The sequence below is a fragment of the Protomyctophum parallelum genome (genome assembly GCF_964188405.1).
Source record: "Protomyctophum parallelum genome assembly, chromosome: 7".
Taxonomy (NCBI): domain Eukaryota; kingdom Metazoa; phylum Chordata; class Actinopteri; order Myctophiformes; family Myctophidae; genus Protomyctophum; species Protomyctophum parallelum.
This window is the reverse complement of record NC_139705.1, coordinates 8,013,278-8,029,353: the sequence shown is the minus strand read 5'-3', so window position 1 is coordinate 8,029,353 and position 16,076 is coordinate 8,013,278. Positions and strand designations below refer to the sequence as shown.

Here is a 16,076-nt window from a genome sequence, read left to right as displayed (position 1 = left end):
AGCCCTGTTGTTGAGACTGGTGGTGTCTGTTTCCGTTGTCCTACAACTGAGACATGAGTCTTTGTTTGACCTATTTGTTTACTGGACGCTTATCTCTCTCTCTCTTGCCCTTTGGGGACAGGACAGCACAAACATGACCTCGAGGCAGGAAGGAATACCGTCAAAGACACTCCATTATCCTTTTCAACCCAGAGGACGCAAAAAGGAACAGGAATCACTTTTCCAGGAACTAGCATAGCCATCAACAGTTCAGTGGAGTGGAGTGGAACGGTGACGTCCGATCCAAACTTACTGCTGACTACACGAGCACAAAGGAAATGGACTACTGGCTTAACAAGTGTTTGGAGAAGCAGCAAAGCTCGACCGGCTCAACAATTCTTAACACTCCATCCCTACTTCCCTGAAGCTCTCGAGTCACCAGCCAAGGCAACAAGAGGTTAGTGATGAATGTCATGTAACCTGAAAAGGTTACAATAGCACACTATTAATGTCCACATGCTAAATGTGTGACTTAGCTAAGAGGATCAAAATATTTGTTGGATATATCGCAATTCTAATCTTAGTGTATTTCAGCAGTCCTGTCCATAACATAAACGCATAATATTACGTGAGACTTCCACCTCACCTGCAGTGAAAAACACAAATGATAAAAAATAAAAAAAAAGGAAACGCATACAGATATGGTTGTGTCAGTGATGAGATTTACCTTCAGGGTCAAACTCAATATTGTGGCAGTCTGATCGCTCAGGCCCCCACGGGCAGTAGAAGACAGACCCTCCCTCTGTGATTTTCAGCTGGCTGGTGTTGGCCTTGGGCGCCCCGATGACCACGCTCACACTAAGGAGGAAGAGAGAGAACCAGAATGTCACATGATCCAATCATCCAAACCGCAACATCCTTTATGAATCTGAATTACTTTATCTGTCCCAACGATAAGGTTGGTCAAAATTAGATCTTGGTGGTCTGGCATCAATTAAAGAATGCATTCCAGACCTCCCACTCGACACAGTTTTGAACATTGTGCAGAACACCAAGTTTTAAGGCTTAACGCGCCGCTGTATGCAGACTAAGTGTTGAAACCTGTTGAAAAGGTTTCCTTTGCGGCGTTGCATAATCCACTGGACCCGAGAGCGTTCTGCTACCACTGACACACACGCATAAAACGTCGAGAAAGGAACCTTCAGCACAGAGAGGCTGATGCAGACCTGTGTGTAAGCACAGCACACAGGCACACTCACGTGCACACACCTACACACAGACCGACACACACACACACCCACCCCATGGGGCAAATTTGATGGGAAAACAAAAAAGCAGGCGGTCTAAGTGGAGTCACACTGTTGTTTCTACAGCTGTGTGTGTGTGTGTGTGTGTGTGTGTGTGTGTGTGTGTGTGTGTGTGTGTGTGTGTGTGTGTGTGTCTCCCGAAGGACACGCAATACTAGACATTCATTCTGCTGAAGCTCCAACCGATTTGGCAGCCGTGACGGGAACGGAACACGTGGTCTTACGGGTCGACTGGCCTGGTCCAAGAACAGGTAGGAAGATAGACAGACAGAGGAGACAGACACTAGCACATATAGATAGAAGATAGACAGAGGAGACAGAGGAGACTGACAGCACATAGAACAGGTAGGAAGATAGACAGAGGAGACTGACACTAGCACATATTAGGGGCAGACGATGAATTGAGGGAGATGATGAATGGAGAGAAGGAGTGGTTGGGCTGGGGGGACAACGGAGACCTGGGCATGGTAAAGTTGGAACGCTTTTCTTTCCAATAGTCAATCTGTCTGAAGTAGACAGTTCAGCCATTACCTCATTGCAGACTCACTTAGAGATAGAGTGCCACAAATTTTGTATTTTTCCAGTTTTTCATGTGTCTATGAGGTGACAGTACTTCATTAGACACTCCGGAGTTGTTTTTATGTGCAATGGTGTATTAACTTTGTATTTAGGGTTTCTTCCTGGAGGCTGAACCCTTGACAGTCAAACGGGCCAATGAAGTAAACACTAAACAGTAATATCGTGACGCCACACTATCAGCCCCTCCCCTAACCCCTCCCCCTTTATGATACAACTACAGCTGTGGGTGCGGCTTCAGTTCAGGTGGATCACCACCCATCACCACCCACCAGGCAAACCAGGAATACTTAAAGGTATTATGACATTCATTTTCATTTATTTTTCTTTTTTCTTTTAGGTTTTATGACCTCAATTACACCCAAAAAACCTGAACTTTGAACATTCAGTGGATTTTCTGTGGTCTGAAGTTTTCTTTGGGGTTTTTTGGGCCTTTTGAGCTACAATGAAAACAGGCAACACAGTGAAACAGTGACATCTGCTGGCAAATCCCATTGACATATATGGGATTTGCAAATCAGAGCACCTGTTTGAGCCAGAAAACCCCAGATCACAGAAAATCTACTGAATGTTAAAAGTTCATGTTTTTTGGGTGCAATTGAGATTAGAAAACCTAAAAACAATTCCAAAACCTTTTTTTTAATGTCACAATCCCTTTAATGAACTGGTGGGCGTGTCCACATAAAAGCATGATTTTAACAAATACTGTACACTTTTTTGGAAAAAGTTCTTCCCCCTTATATTGTAATAATACCTGATGATCATGTTTTAGGGTGTAAAAAAATCATGGCACTCTTTAACATGACTTTAAGTCTGATTTATGCTTTGTCAATGGTGTACAAGTGAGGCATTTTAACATCGTCCTAACATCACAGGGATGGGTACGGTCATGCTGTGTAAGGGAAGAGGAATGGGGGCACAGACTGTAGACGGGACGCTGGGGGCATCCCAAACAGGAAGTGCACACCCTTTCCTGCCCCAGATCTTCCAGTAGTGCGTGGACGTTTATATACGTCAGCTAAAATTAGCGTCTCGCCCCCAAGGATAACTGCTCAGCAGGGTCTATAAAGAGATGCTACCGAGCAAAGAAAAAGCTTTTAACGAGAGATGTCCCGATACTGTATCGGTATCGGGAAAAGTATCGGATCGGGTCATATCGGTATCGGCGAATATGCCAGTCTAACCACAGATCCGACGTAAGGGGTTGAGATACTATGGCAGGTAAATACAATGTTGGGACATGTGGAGTTTGCTTTCCAGTTGCCCATACTGCAACTGCACATTTGAGTGAGGAGTCTGCTATAAACACAACACGAGATATATAGCTAGATAGCTATAAACACAACATGAGATATATAGCTAGATAGCTATAAACACAACACGAGATCACGACACTGGTATCGGTATCGGCTAACACAAAAATTGAGGTATCAGGATCGGATCGGAAGCGAACAAAGTGTATCGGGACATCCCTACTTTTAACCAGGGTGCCTGGAGGCTCGGCCCATCAGTGCACAGTTCTGCACGCCCCATAATGCTCCTTGGAGCCGTGTGGACCCAAGTTAGAATCCGACTCCTGTGCAGCCATATCCTTGCCATGTCATGTCTTTCCTCTCTCATCTCATCTCATCCTGGTTTCCTGTCTCTCTGTACTCTCCCATTTGGAGAATTCAAATGAATATAATAAGAATAAATCATAAAAAAGGCCAAAAACAAATACTTGAACACAAAGAGAAAGAAGCAGTCCTGAGGCCCACAAGGAGCAAGAGAGAGCAATAAATATAATTCAACCAAATGTGTTTGGTAAGAAAATAAATCCCTAAACTAAAAGATGCATTACATTTTTTTTTATCTGCAATGACAACCTTACACCTATATAATCCTGTACAAATGCATATGGTCCTGAAAACACACTTCTGTAATAAGAAAAAAGGCATGAAACAGAGGCTATAGCCGAAGTGTGAAAGAAACACTAAAACTCTATTTTGGAAAGGACAAAAGTCAACAACGATATCCCTCTGGCAAAGAAAAGAGAAATAAAGAAGAGAGCACTTTACTGCCATGTGTGCAGACGGAGGGGATATCCCAGAGGACGACCAGAGCTCTGCTCTGTACAATAATGTAAATCCCAGTGAAAGCCAGCTTGTCACGGATTCTCACGATGAGAACAGCTGGGGATGCCTCTCTGCCATCTTTCTTTCACATATAAAACCATAACAGACTGATACATTTTTTAACATCTGAACTCCAGTGCAGTGAATGGACACTGATAATAGACCACAATGTTGTGCTCTTCTGCTCTGGACAAGCTCCAGTGGTCAACATGGCAGCACGACTGTGGCTGCTAACATTCAGGGGTTTTTCTGAGGAAACAAAGATGGCCTGTTCCAAGATAAATTCCAAGGATAAACGGCAAGAGATAAACAATCCCATCTTGACCGGTGTGTTTTGAAATTTTTTAAATGCTCTTTTTTGTTTAGCAATAACATTGCGAAAGTTTCCACGCCAACTCAGCTCAAGAGGATAGTGAATCTGATGTTTATACGGGAAAGAAACAAATTGTGGTTATAAACCTTCGCTCACACAAATATCACTAGGACAGTATGCACTTGCAATGCAGGTAGTAAAAAAAGTCAAATACATTGGTAATGGAAGCCAATCACAATGTGCATATCAGTTCTGGCTATGGGATCAATCGTAAATCGCTATGGCATAAATTGAAAGGGCATAAATGTCAGGGTGGGGAGGGGGACTTTCTTTAATCAGCAAATTGGTATGAAGCATGATTTCACTCCGCACACACGCGCACATGCACGCGCACACACGCGCGCACACACACACACACACACACACACACACACACACACACACACACACACACACACACACACACACACACACACACACACACACACACACACACACACACACACACACACACACACACACACACACACACACACACACACACACACACACACACACACACACACACACACACACACACACAAACACACATAGTAATCTCAAAGCACTGTAAACAAGGAAGAATTAGTAGTTAATGGGCCTTTATCTGTGATGATCAGTCTGGTTCCAAATGGCAAATCTCCCCTCCACCTCCTCTGCCAACTATGCACTTAAAGATGTAGCTATTAAGGACTTAACTGTATTCGACAGATTGCAGGACTGAGAATGGGTTTTCACGTAAAGAGGAGGCCGACTGCCCCACGGAATGGGTGTGCAAACAGGGAATGAGATAGGGGACCAGGCCAGCTCTATTGTCAGCCGCTTCATTCAACAGCGTACTTATGGACTTATCTGCAAGCAGCACTAATGTGTCTCTGAGAGGTAGAAGACACTCTGCTGAGAGTGGGAGTGAGAGGCAAAGAGTCAACACCATTGTGGCACTGATAGGGATCACGGTCGACGGGGGAGGCCATGCCAGGATGCCGGCATTGTGCCGAAGAAAGAAAGAACGCCTGCCAAAAGTCAACTGCACCCACTGGCTCCTGAGGCAGTGTGAGGAAGGTCACCGAGATACATGTGTTCATTTGTAAACAAATGTATTCGTAAGGGTCCATTTGGTTACAGTACACTCTCGGTTACAGGACTTTGCAGTGTGTGCTGTTTCTCTAGTGTTTTTCTTTTTACGAGCACTGGCATCTTGAAAGGTCTGCTTGACCTGGGCTACTAGAAACCAACCGTACACAAACCGTTTTTGCAAGGCTCATGGTTTATTTTTCGAGTTTACTCTGTTCCGTTGAGCAATTTATAAGCATTTGGTTAATGACTCTTCTTGTAACCACCGCGACTTCTGGTGCGCTATATTTAGGTCAACATCATATAAACAAAGATACAGGGTCGCACACAGTGGCAAGAGCACGTTTTAACTCTTTTTATTAATTAACAAAAATGGACAAACGTTTCGGGCTATCCAGCCTTCGTCAGTGTAAGCATTTGGTTAAATCACGTCGGGTTGCAGTACATTTTTGGCAGGAATTCGTTTCTTGGCACAATCGTTTTAAATGTTTGTGTTTTCATTTTCCCGGCCCATAACCATACGGTGGCTATAGCCATTAGCCACTGATCAACACCAGCTGGAAGACCAGTGGTCAAGGCCAAGGACACCGACTACAGTGTCCCCAGCATGTATGTACTGTATGTACTGTCTTTGTCAATGGCAGTAAGTTCTATCAATGTAATGAAGTTCTATGGCGCATGAGTGCAAACTGGTGTTGAGGACAAGGACATGCCAACTTCACACAGAAAGGCCCCAGGGGGCTTCTTCTGTCCAAGATATAGCCCTGGAATCCGGACAGAATGACATGACAAATGACACAGCATTGCAGTTGTTGGGCAATAAAAGCGCCATCACAGCATACACACATTCCTCTCTGGAATGTCTTGGCATCTGGTTTTAAAAAAAAAAAGAAAAAAAAATCTATATTCATTTTTGTTTTTTTTGTTGCTGCAAACAAATTACAAAACAATTTAGTAGGAAAGAGCCTTGAGCAATTTACTGGTGAACAGATGGGTGGAACTGAAACATTAGTCTGCCATAGTCATTTCCACCACCCCAATCAGCTGCCATTTGCCAACCACTAACAATCTCAACACGCATCTCTCATGATTTACTGTTAATTAAAACTACTGTAATTGATTTGGGCTGCAAGAGAGGAACGCGTAAACACCAGCCTAACTCTAACCAAAGACTGGCTTGCTTCATTTGAAGCTTAAGCAATCAAATGACATTCTAAAAAAGCTATCTCGCCACACCACAATTGCCCAAATGTAACCACTATTTTATGTGGGGTTGAGAAATTAGGGGTGATGCAGAATGTTGGAACTTGCTGAAGTCACACTATCCTTCATAGCCACAGCTAATCAGGCCTATGATGGAGGTTCCCGAAAGAGGTTGTCAGAGGGCAAATTCCTCTTGCGCCCCCTCCCCAGTGACCGAAACACCATTTTCCACCAATTTCACATTTAATTGTCTTCCTCCCAGCTGCAACGCTTATGTCACTTGAACACTATTATAATTGCTTTAAGCTAGGTAGGGGGGAAACACATGCTGGTTTAACTGTATAGAAAGAAAGGGGGAAAAAAACAAGAAAATCACAATCACGTTAGCCTGTGTCCCGGCTGCAGATGCAGCCAGTCACCATCTGCACTCTGCAGTCATAAAGACGGCATTGGGGAGTCAATGGCACAGGCACCAGGGACAGGACCAAACCAGGGGGAAACAGGCAGGGCGCTTAAATGCCTTCTAAATAAGTAGTTCTCAAACGTTTGTGCCAAGGACCCCCCATGATCTCCCTTTACCTACTGTACTGTGAGTGTGCGTTTCATGTCAATCAATCCAGCTGTGTCCAAGAATAGCTGCTCACAGACACGCACATACAGACACATGGAGTGGGTGAAAACATAATCCCCACCCCAGTCTGCCAGAGGTAAATATACATACGTATTTGGTGGTCCATTAGCCATTAGGTTGGAAAACAAAACAACACTGTGAGAAAATATGCTGTGGGCATCTCTCTCCCTGAAATTTGAACCTTTCCATTGTTAGCTACAAAATAAGCTAATTTGGCTGATGAAATATAACCCAGTTAGTCAATACTAATTACAAGATAATAACCAGCCAACGGCTAACCGGATGTGTCCAAGGGCTTTGGCTCATCTCCTAGCCACATGAGAGGGCTTGGACGAAAGGACCATTTATACAACGTTCCACAAAGTTTACACTGAGCTAACACCACACACTCACAGACTGGACAGGTTCCATATCAGTGAGCCCAATTATTTCAGATGAGTGTCCTGGGCTGAACCAGATGCGACTCTTGTCCTCCCGTCCACTTCCTCCAGTCCCGGGGACAAAGGACTGGCGTGGGCCCAGCTATGAGTAAACAGCAAAGACTCTTCGCCACCCACCAAGAGGAATCATAACATCAACACCTGGCGACGGACGTCCTTCAGTCCAATTCACCTACTGTATGCCATATTATGTCATGCAACTTAAAATAGAGTGTCTACTGTAAGTTTACATTGTCACTTTGGAGGGACTGAACCCATGAGAAATGAGTCGTACTAGCAGTCAGTTAAGTGATGACTTATTCTAGACAGCACGGAGCCATGAGGCTAGTCTAGCATCCTCTCAGAGTCAAGGCCAGACAGGAGCTGTTTGAGTCCTTACCGCTGCCTTATGGCTGGTTGACTACTCAACGATCAAGTGCACACACACACACACACACAGTCCAGGGCCTCGGAGAATGATGAGAGTAGCAGTGCCTGCTGGGGTAGCGTGTACTGGCTACAGAAACTATACAGTGCTGAGGCCACATATTTTACAATCAGCTGGTACAAGTCACAGAGCTGGAGAAAGGATTTGTATGCCGGACTAGCGCTCCTCCAAAGCCATCCATGTCTGAACTAGGTCCAGACAAAAGCCCAGGTCCATGCGCTTAATTTATAGACAGTTCCACATATTTGGCTCATCATCAAAAAGGTGATAAACATTCTGGCCTGTTAAGCACCAGATACAGATAGCAGCACGAAAGCATTTCCTCAACATTTTCAAAGGATAATAAAAGTTCTCTGGTAACATGTGGCCTGCAAATTGCAAGGTAGAAAAACAGTGACATAAGAGGCATTTCACATGTTTTCGTTTAGCCTACGCAATTTGTTGTACACCTGTGTTGGGCCCACTAAACTAAACTGGTAGCTGTGTCAACATGCTGACAAATGTTGCAGTCACTCTTTCACTATGTAAAGTTAATTAGTAACAGGTTTTATTACGCGACAGCGGCGACATGTGCAATGATGTATAGAAACAATGGACTACTTATTTTTTAATCTTGATTCGGGTGCCTCCTTTACTGCCAATTGTACAGTGAACGCCAGCTACTCTTTATGCAAAACCACCAACCATGTCATTTTGCACCGAGAAGGGTTTCACAAGTGGTAAGTGGGTAATTGTAGATGCCTTGCAGCTTCAAAAATCAACACAAGCTGAGGTTTCGGGCTGTGTATTTTCTGATACCATATTGCCGCCTACCCCCGCCCCTCAACTACACACATAGCCTTGTAATTCACTGACCCCAAAAACCTCACGATGGGGAGTTTAACTGCTGACGGTTCAACACCTCTCCACAATGCCACCTCAGGGGGTCCAGGTCTTCACACCTCTGGATAGAGAGGCTGTTTTGGGAATGTGGGGGTGAACAGGAGGGTGTCACAAATTACAAACCCACCTCTCTCTCTAATCACGCCCAATCACTGCAGCTGTTAGAGCTCTTTGTCTCTACACCAACACCCCTCAAACACACACACACACACACACACACACACACACTCAATAATTCATTTCAGAATGTTGTATCCCATCACCCCATTCTGAATATTGTTGGAATTTCATGAATAGCCGTGACAAGTGTGTCATTCTTTGTCTCAGTAAGTCACTTTTTGGCCCATGGCCTTTATAGCGCTACCAAAGAAATGAGTCATTATGGGCCCAGCCCCAGGGGTTAAAACAAACCAGAGGCTTGATGCTGGTCAGAGATTACATCTTACAAAAGCATGCGTCAGCACAACGACACGAACCAATCCAAAGTAGACGTGATACCCAGGGGGGGCATTCCCCAGCCCCACAAACACACACAGCAGACCTGACACAGGGTCTGAGGAGGGCCCTTTAAACCCACCGTCATACTGACATCTTTTTCCACTGAAACACACACAGGCTCATTATGTAAACCCCTTATAACCATCAGACCAATAAAAGTGAGAAGGGCACTTAATGTGAGAGACAGACTGCTGCAAGTTCGTGTCACCGGGCCACAGCATATTCCTATTAACCTTTCAAAGTAGCAGTCTACTCAGCTTACCAACCTACCAGCTTAGCCTATAGGAAGTATAGGGGCATACATAGCTACTAGCTCTACTAAAGAATAACTATGCAAAATGCCAATAAATAAATAAGAAATGGGTCACATGGAAAGTTCTTGCAATGGGGAACAGCGAGCGATTTCTGGTGCCGGACAAAGAGCCCCATTGTCCAGTGGAAGGCCGTTAACGGGCCACGATAGCTGAGAACCTGGATGAAGAATAGCCTGGAAGTCCAAATATACAAGCTCCACTTCTGTAAACCAAACACGCACTAGTTTGATTTATAAACGGGTCCATACGAAAAGGACAGCAATGAAAACAATAACAGAAAACGGCCTGATCATATATGGAGAGGGACCGCGGCATAGGCGCAGGGAAAACATTTCTGCGTTGGTAGCCAAAAAAAGAAGATCAGGCCCGGGTCAATATTTATTTTAACGGCAACCCTGTTCGAGGGCGTAAACTCCGGGAGAGTGACCGACATGGACGAGGTGACCTCATGTAGTATGCACTCGTCACATGAGCTAATGCAGAACGAACGGCACCCACACCCCACTCGGAAGAACACGTGCGCAATGGAAGACATTACCATCTCCATCAGCAGCAGCGGAAAAGCCACCCTCCATTACAAACACCCAGAGGTATTTAATGATGATGACCTCGTATTCATATTCAATGATAGATAATGGCAGATCCCACTGGAGGAGCTCAGAAGGGAGGATGCGTACAGTCAAAGCCTCAGTGTTAGTTTCCATGAGGAGGTGCTCAGCCTCCCTGACAAAGAACAGAAGTCCAACTGCGTAACTATGAGCCATCCAGTTGTTAACGTCATCATTACGTAGCCGTATGGACCAGCTCCAAAAAATCCTCTTGGGTCTTTCCAACCAACCCCCCGGCCCTCACCAGACCCAGAGTCTGTTTTTATTTACAGACCGTGACCTCTTAGACCCCGTCTATCTCAGTGTGATCCACTCCCTGATCCCTGCCTGGCACGGGGTAAAGTCAAATAGGAATGAGTTACTGATTATGTGTGTGAGAAGAGACCTGCCCAAGCATGATGGGATGTGGACTGATAATAGGCCGCTATCGGCTTTAGTTGAAACCGTTACTTGCCAACCTTAACCTGCACAGGGAGGGAGACTCTCTTTCTGACACACTCCCACCATCTACCATACATACACAAGTACTATCCACATGACCGCACAAATGCAACGTGAACATGCTTGGATCCACACCATGCACAAGAACATGCATTTGAACTCTAAGTTCATGTGTGTGTGTGTCTGGAGCTGTCACACACAGTTCATAGATAGATCCTATCCTCGGGCGTTTCTCTACGGTGGTCTGCCCCGAGTGTCCACATTTAATTCTATTACTCTCAGCCAAGGGGGCATGACAGACACACACACACACACAGACTATATATAAACTCATTGTCATGGATCAGTGCCATCAGTCAAAGAAGAACAACGTGAGCCTTTGTGCTAGAGGGCATGATATGGGGAGGTCAATATATATATACACTCATCTCCCATCATTCATTGTCATTATGCAGCTGAAACATGACAGCAATTTAACAGACTATAAACTATAGAGAAGAATGATTTCCCCCATCTAGTCATACACAGTAACATTCAGTGTTCATCAACTCTTCTTTTTTTTTATCTCAACCTTTCAGGGTTACATGAACACTCCGGATTTGACCGTGTAGCTGTTCTTTGAAGGAGGAACTCCCTCTCTGGAGTGGACTACCCCACCTCCTTGGATTCCAGATTCCCCTGCACTCCCCCGTGTCTCCAAGACGTGGAGGATAGTGATGACGTGTTGGTGCACACACACACACACACACACACACACCACACATATTGACATGCCAAGTTCTTTCAGACGCAAACAAGTGAATAGATCCAGCGGTGGGCTGGCAGCTTATAAGCCCGCCTTACACCCGCTCTCACATGTCGCTTGGCTTTGGCATTCAACTTTTGAAAACATACACAACAACCACAGGGAAATCGCAGACGACTGGCTGGGTTGGAATATCTACACACACACACACACACACACAACCCATTGTCTCATCCTCTCCATAAGCATTGTGTCTCAGCTGGTAAAAGTTCAGATGAAGTCATCGGAGAGATGTACTCCTGTGCACATACATGCTGTAGAAAGGGGGGAGACGAAGGGGAGGGAGTCTAGACTAGACAGTGGGGGAAGTGTGGTGGATGGAGGGGTTTAAAAGAAAAGGCAGAATGACATCAGCGTAGGAAGTGAGGGGCTAGTCTTAACACACACTCTCCTCTGACTCCACTAGTGTCTGCTAACATCACAGCCTAAATAAAAAATACAGACCCTTTAAAAAGAGAAAGCAAAGAGGCAAGGAGAGGGGAGTTCCCCCCAATGTCTGAGCGAGTGTGTGTGCCGCCTGGAGAAGGAGGAGGAACACCAGAAAACTAGAGATGCTGGCTACCCACTCGGCTACAAAGATCCCTCTTGGAGCCAAATTTGTTGTTCATAAAAACACACCGACTGACAGAGCAACGACCCATATTGGCCAGGCCAGCACACCACTCACTCCTGATACAAGGACCAGACCAGCTCCTCCTGGACATGATATTGTGCCAGACCACTCTGGGTGCCTGCCTTACATCATACTGATGTATTCGCCACAGAGACCACGTCACAGCAGGGCATTTATACTGCTGTGTGGCAGATTAAACTGCCTACTGCAGGGCTGAGAGAGACGCCCATAATATGCAAGAAAGAATACCTCTCAGTGTCTCAGCAGCTCTACAGGGGTACTACTACTAGCCTACTGATAGAATGCTTGCTGATAGTCACAGCATGTTTGCAACTCAGACTGAGAGAAATCACATTCCTGCTATGTGTCAAGCATCTCATGTAGCCTGCCCTGCACTGGTGAGGGTTTCACAGCAATAAGATGTGATTGTTACAGGCTATTGGTTTTGCGGGACATTTCAACCTGAAGACAGATTCAAGAGGTCAGAATTTAATTAAACTGCCAGAAACTGGCTTAGAATTTGAGGATGATTGTATCAAAAAGGGTTTATTTCCCTTTTGCGTCTGAGTTAATGCGTTTTCCATGATGAAATGGCTACTCTTTTCTAATGACATGCTCAGGGCAGCAGATGTATCTGCAACCACACTTAAGGTCATGGAATTCCTCAGTACATATTCAATTAAAATAATAATTGGATGGAAGCTGCGCGCGTGCGTAAAAGTCTCCAAAATGATGTACAAAATGTAGGCTCTGTGTCGAGGCCTCATGAAAGTAATGTTCGCGAACGTAACCCCTGATTTCTAACATTTGGGGGTTCTGTAACAAAAACAGTTTCAGTGCGCGATACAGGAACACAATAAGGCTCTCTTGGACGTACCCAAAACATTATATATATATAAACAAACCTCCATACTGCTGGCGTTGCTTATTTACATGTCACCTTAGGGTTGCAACATCTTGCAAAATAAGATTTCCGTCTCGAAAAACCAACTCACCTAGCAGAATCGGCCAAGTAAAATTCCACTGCATATCCGAAGTAACTCCCGTTTGGTCCGCTATAAACTGCGGGGTTCTCCACGTCCAAGTTGAACGCTTCGCAGAATGGCTGAGAACATCGGAGTAGAAGAACCCCAACACTACAAAGAAGCGTGCGGATAAGAACGACGGCTGTCCCCGGCGTTTTGGTGCGAAATCCTTTCATCCCCATTTTAGGAATAAATAAATCCACTAAAGTTTGTTTGAAAGGCCAAAAATGTCCCAACTTCAGCGCTTTGAAATCCACAGAGCCCCTGAAATAGCGGTTAAGTCTATCTAAACTGCATCCCTGTAACTCTAGCCGGGTAGTATCTCATAAATGCTCCGTCAGCTTCTCTCGGCGTCCTCCTCGGACCTCTCTCTCTTCTTCAATTCACTTCTCTCTCTCCTTCACTACTCTCTCTGAGTCTCTCCCTCTCCTCACCTAATTGACGGGACGACTAGGGAGTTCCTTGACTCGTGACAAACTTTTGGGGAGGTGGAGCCTGTAATTCACAAAAAGTTCGGAGAGAACTCTTCTCAGCTCTACTTCTCAGCCGCTACTATCTGAGAACAAACCTCTGCCAATCTGGTCTGGTGGTACTGTGGTCCTGGTCTGGACGGTCCCTGTAATCCCTTTCGGCAACGGAAATTTGAGAGAGAGAGAGAGAGAGAGAGAGAGAGAGAGAGAGAGGGAGAGAGAGAAAGAGAGAGAGAGAGAGAGAGAGAGAGAGAGAGAGAGAGAGAGAGAGAGAGAGAGAGAGGGAGAGCGAGATAAAGAGAGAGGGAGAGAGAGATGCTTATCTGATGCGAACATGATTAACAGAATGAACAATGAATCTCAAGTGTTGGATGCTAATCTCGTTGCTATGTTGACAGTTTCAACATGAATTTGCTGTCAGACAATCAATGGAATGGACAGGCTAACCTTTTTGTAGATAACTAAATCTGGAATGTAGATTGTTTAAAAGTAGGCTATATGTTTGACAATAATGCCATGATCATCGATGGTGAATGCTGAATGGTGATGCCACCACTGTGGTGGGGGGGGGGGGATTAACTACCTAAGCCACACAGGAGAGATATATGCCTATCTCACAGTCACAATTGAATACTCATAGTAAAAGTGAAAGTCTCCCATTTAAATACCAATTCAGCAAAGTCTTACAATAGGCTACCCATTTTCAACCTATCTCCATATAATTATTAGTCCGACTCCTCTCTATGGCTCATTAAATGTGTACCATTTCTGTCTACTCACCCTAGTGTCTCAGAGGATTGCTATTGACAGTTCAATTGCTTTACCAATTACATCATGTTTGGTCAATTCAAACAAGATTTAATTCAAAAAAAAATTGTGGAACTTTCCAGGAAGATAATGAAGGCTGTAGTTTTAGAAGCTTGGAATCCCCATCCATGATGTCATTAGTTTCTGAATGTATTTTTGCGTATCAAAGGTAGAAGTATGCTTAAAATATAACTATCATGTAATGCATACTTTTCTCTCTCACTGAGCTTATATGTTTATTCTGTCATATTAAGGGTAAATGTGTTCAGATCTTCAAATATAGAGGACTGATGACCATTTGACACATTTTAGAGAAAATGTGAGAATGCTGAAAAGTCATTCCCTCATTGCACAACATTTCAACTCATGTGAATTCCTCCTCGCTTTGGGAGCAGCAAAACAAAGGCAATTATACTGGTCAAATAACCCAAATCTGCCAAATGTACTACTGTGTGAAAACAGAATAATTACTTAAGTATTAAATCCCCACTAAATACACCTTTATGTCATAGCGTGAGACTGGCTCAATGTGTGATCCATGTGTGCCCTACTAATTACAATGTTGATCTGATTCTGAAATATGATGTTCTCTGATGCCAATGGGGTGTGGGAAGATTTAGTATTTATGCTTCTGAGTCACACGAGACCCATGCAGTTTGGAAAGTGGTTAGGCTGCAAGAAGCACCCTCACGCTGAAGTGAGACCTTTAATAAAGTGATCCAGGCTTGCTGGAATTAGTGGCTGTTGATTTAGCTGATTCACTTCAAGCCCAGAGGATTGAACACCAGGGCCAAATGTGGCTGGGTGGCAGTATAGCAACATAAGGGTGATTTATGCTTGGTTGCACACTAGCGCACCAAAAATAGCTGATCTACAAGCTTGCGTTGTGAGCTAAGTTGTCGATCTGCCATTTTTGGTGAATGGGTCATGGTGCGCAACCAAGTTTAAATCAGGCATTAGTATCTTTTACTGTCAAGTGTTGCTCATATTTATAACTGCTCTGTGGGCCCCCAATAGAGAAGAAGGAGGGTCATTTTCTGAAGACTGCCCAGGGGCCAGTCCACAGCTGTTGGGGTCAACGTAATGGTTCAAAGCCCTCATCAACTACTACACTCTGTTTTTAGGAGTACATGATAAGCTTGCAGAAGAAATGAACCCAGAGTTTACAGGGTGGTTGCCATTCCAAGAGACCAAGACCTTGTCACCATCTAAATTATTTTGGGTCCAAACTTTCCCACTGGAATTAGTTTTGCTTGCTTACCAACCTTTCAAAACATTTTTAATCCTTCTACAATTATTGTGCCTCCTCCTGCCACAAGCACATTGATTAATTTTAATTTGGTACTGGATGTCATTTTGATTTGTGTGTCTGGATAGTCCAAAGCCTGGCAGTGGTCATAGTTAGTCATCATATTCAGCTATATGCACAGACTCATGACGTATGAGGAAAATTATGAGGAAATTAGTTGAGGTCAGTCCACAGGAGGCGAGTGAAATACTTAGGTATACT

The 16,076-nt window shown here is 44.5% G+C and overlaps 1 protein-coding gene across 2 annotated transcripts in view; it reads right to left on the bottom strand.

Moving 5' to 3' along the window:
• Nucleotides 1-13,799, bottom strand: part of itga5 (integrin, alpha 5 (fibronectin receptor, alpha polypeptide)) — a 47,801-nt gene extending 34,002 nt beyond the window's left edge. For both annotated transcript variants that reach the window (XR_014569492.1, XM_083768994.1), the window contains exons 1-2: nt 13,260-13,799; nt 707-837 (exon numbers count right to left, since the gene is read on the bottom strand). Coding sequence is in view for 1 of the 2 variants with exons in the window: in XM_083768994.1 (XP_083625120.1) it covers nt 707-837; nt 13,260-13,471 (343 nt within the window). In the remaining variant the exon portion in view is untranslated. The remainder of the gene's footprint in view (nt 1-706; nt 838-13,259) is intronic.
• Between the last annotated feature and the right edge of the window lie 2,277 nt (nt 13,800-16,076).